At 38.0% G+C, this 1,985-nt stretch overlaps 1 protein-coding gene across 1 annotated transcript in view; it reads right to left on the bottom strand.

Annotated features, from left to right (window-relative positions):
* Positions 1–1,394, bottom strand: part of LOC144211342 (ubiquitin-conjugating enzyme E2 variant 2-like) — a 32,262-nt gene extending 30,868 nt beyond the window's left edge. Inside the window, exon 1 of the mRNA XM_077738505.1 lies at positions 1,280–1,394. Coding sequence (XP_077594631.1) covers positions 1,280–1,301 — 22 coding nt within the window. The 5' untranslated portion in view covers positions 1,302–1,394. The remainder of the gene's footprint in view (positions 1–1,279) is intronic.
* Positions 1,395–1,985: the final 591 nt, after the last annotated feature.

The following is a 1,985-nucleotide window of genomic DNA, read 5'->3' as shown; positions in this document are numbered from 1 at the left end:
ATTCTACAAATCCAGTGTGACAGGTGGTTCCATAAACAATGTTTTGATCTGACAAAGGAAAAAATACTGAAAGCAAGAAAAGAATGGAACTGTTTTATGTAAATAAAATAATTTGGCACAACTATTTTGAATGGCTTTCATTCACCATTTGCTTATTCAATCATAAACCCCAAGCCATGTGATGTATTTACACCAAATTTACAGAAACGATTGTTGATTACCTTGTTTATCGAACACCTTTTAGTTTTCCAACGACACACTCCATTTATTAATGATTAATCTATTGTTATTAGCACCGATTTTGTTCAATAGCTCCCAAGCCATTTAACACAGACACCAAATTCATAAGAAATGGGCGATTACCTTGTGTTTATCGAACAGCTTTTCGTTTTTCAAGGACACACTCCATTTAGTAATTATTAATTTATTACTGTTATTAACATCTATAACCCAGATTAACTTCTGTTTATTGTATTGTTCCGTTTTTCGACGACACTCCATTTATTAGTTATGTTGTGCTAGAACAGCGTGGTGGCGTCATCGTTGAAATTTCCTTTAAAGTACAAAAAAAAATCAATGGCGTAATTTCATTTTATGTATTTAATGCGTGACGTTTATTTGTCAATGTGGTTTCTTTGCAGGTAATTAAAATTGCAATTCGAATGAGGGAGTTGAAATCTACTGCCCGATCCGCTCGATTGTAATTTGGCGCCGACGATGTCGTCTTGTTTTTTCGCCGTTCATGCGCGTCCGTCATTTCCTGCCTCTTTGCCATTTAACCTGAAGGAAGGGGGCAACCAAAGTTGGAGCGCGGCTGACTTGACTTCGAAAGGAGAAACAGCGGCTCACTTGACAGCAGTCTCAGATCAGAGTTGAACTTATAAGTGGCCGATACTTTCAGTTACACTGAGTGAAAGAGTTTTACTAAGTGACCACCTCGTCATCCTTTTTGGAATATTTTAAATATTCAAAGCCTAGTCAATAAAATTATATTAATGTCTCAAATTAGTTGCGAAAGCAACACTTACAACCACAGCTGCAAATTTATTTTACAGGGTATGCTCTCTACAACAATTAAGAAAACATTGCGACGACTGTGACCATGTTTAACCGCCTATAATTCGTATATTCTCTGAAACGGGAAATCTCATTATGCCTCATATTGGTCAGTGGCCCGTTTTGCTATTATGAAGTTATCAAAACCAAATGATGGACCAAGTCGACAATAACACATTTATGAAGAAAAACACATAAAAAGATAACGACGAAGTGGACTTACGAGATCCGGCGACGCACGCCATCTTTGTCACAATCTCTTTAGTACCTTAGTATATGTTGTTCTTCATGTTATTGCTGTAGTATTGTCGATTTGAGGGAAACATGTTGTGTATTACCGCCTCCAACTGGTAAGGAGTGTTGATGTACAACCCAACTCCAAATTGCTCAACTAAAGCAATACCACCCAAGTAAAATATAAAAGGAGCATTCGAGAAAATTACAAAAACACACACTTGCGTTACTAAAATATATTACCTCCTATTAAAGGTTCGCAACCCCTCAATATAGAAATATCACTTTCTCTCTGAACATCGCACACTATCCTCTGGTAATGAACATCTGTCCCTCATGCTTCCAATACTAAGTAATACCTTTATGTATGAGTTCCCCAACATACGAGAAATGTGAGATACGAGTAAAATTTCGAGCAAATATTTGCCTTGAATACGAGACAAATTTGAGATATGCGCATACGAGACAGCCAGGTGGCCGCGTACGTGGGAGGCCGCTTATGATAACAGTGCACTGTCTTTCTCGCCACATCTCACCCAGGTAAAGATATCTACGAGCACTGGGCATACATGTTGCATTTATTAAGGGGTTTATTTTGCGTTAATCAGTGCAGCATTACGGGGAAACAATGGTTCCAAAGCAAGCCGATGCAATGAAGGGTAGTGAGAAGAAAACGCGTATGATGACAATCGACA

This window comes from Stigmatopora nigra, chromosome 18 (genome assembly GCF_051989575.1).
Source record: "Stigmatopora nigra isolate UIUO_SnigA chromosome 18, RoL_Snig_1.1, whole genome shotgun sequence".
Taxonomy (NCBI): Eukaryota; Metazoa; Chordata; class Actinopteri; order Syngnathiformes; family Syngnathidae; genus Stigmatopora; species Stigmatopora nigra.
Note: the sequence above shows the minus strand (reverse complement) of the source record. Positions and strands in the feature narration are given on the sequence as shown.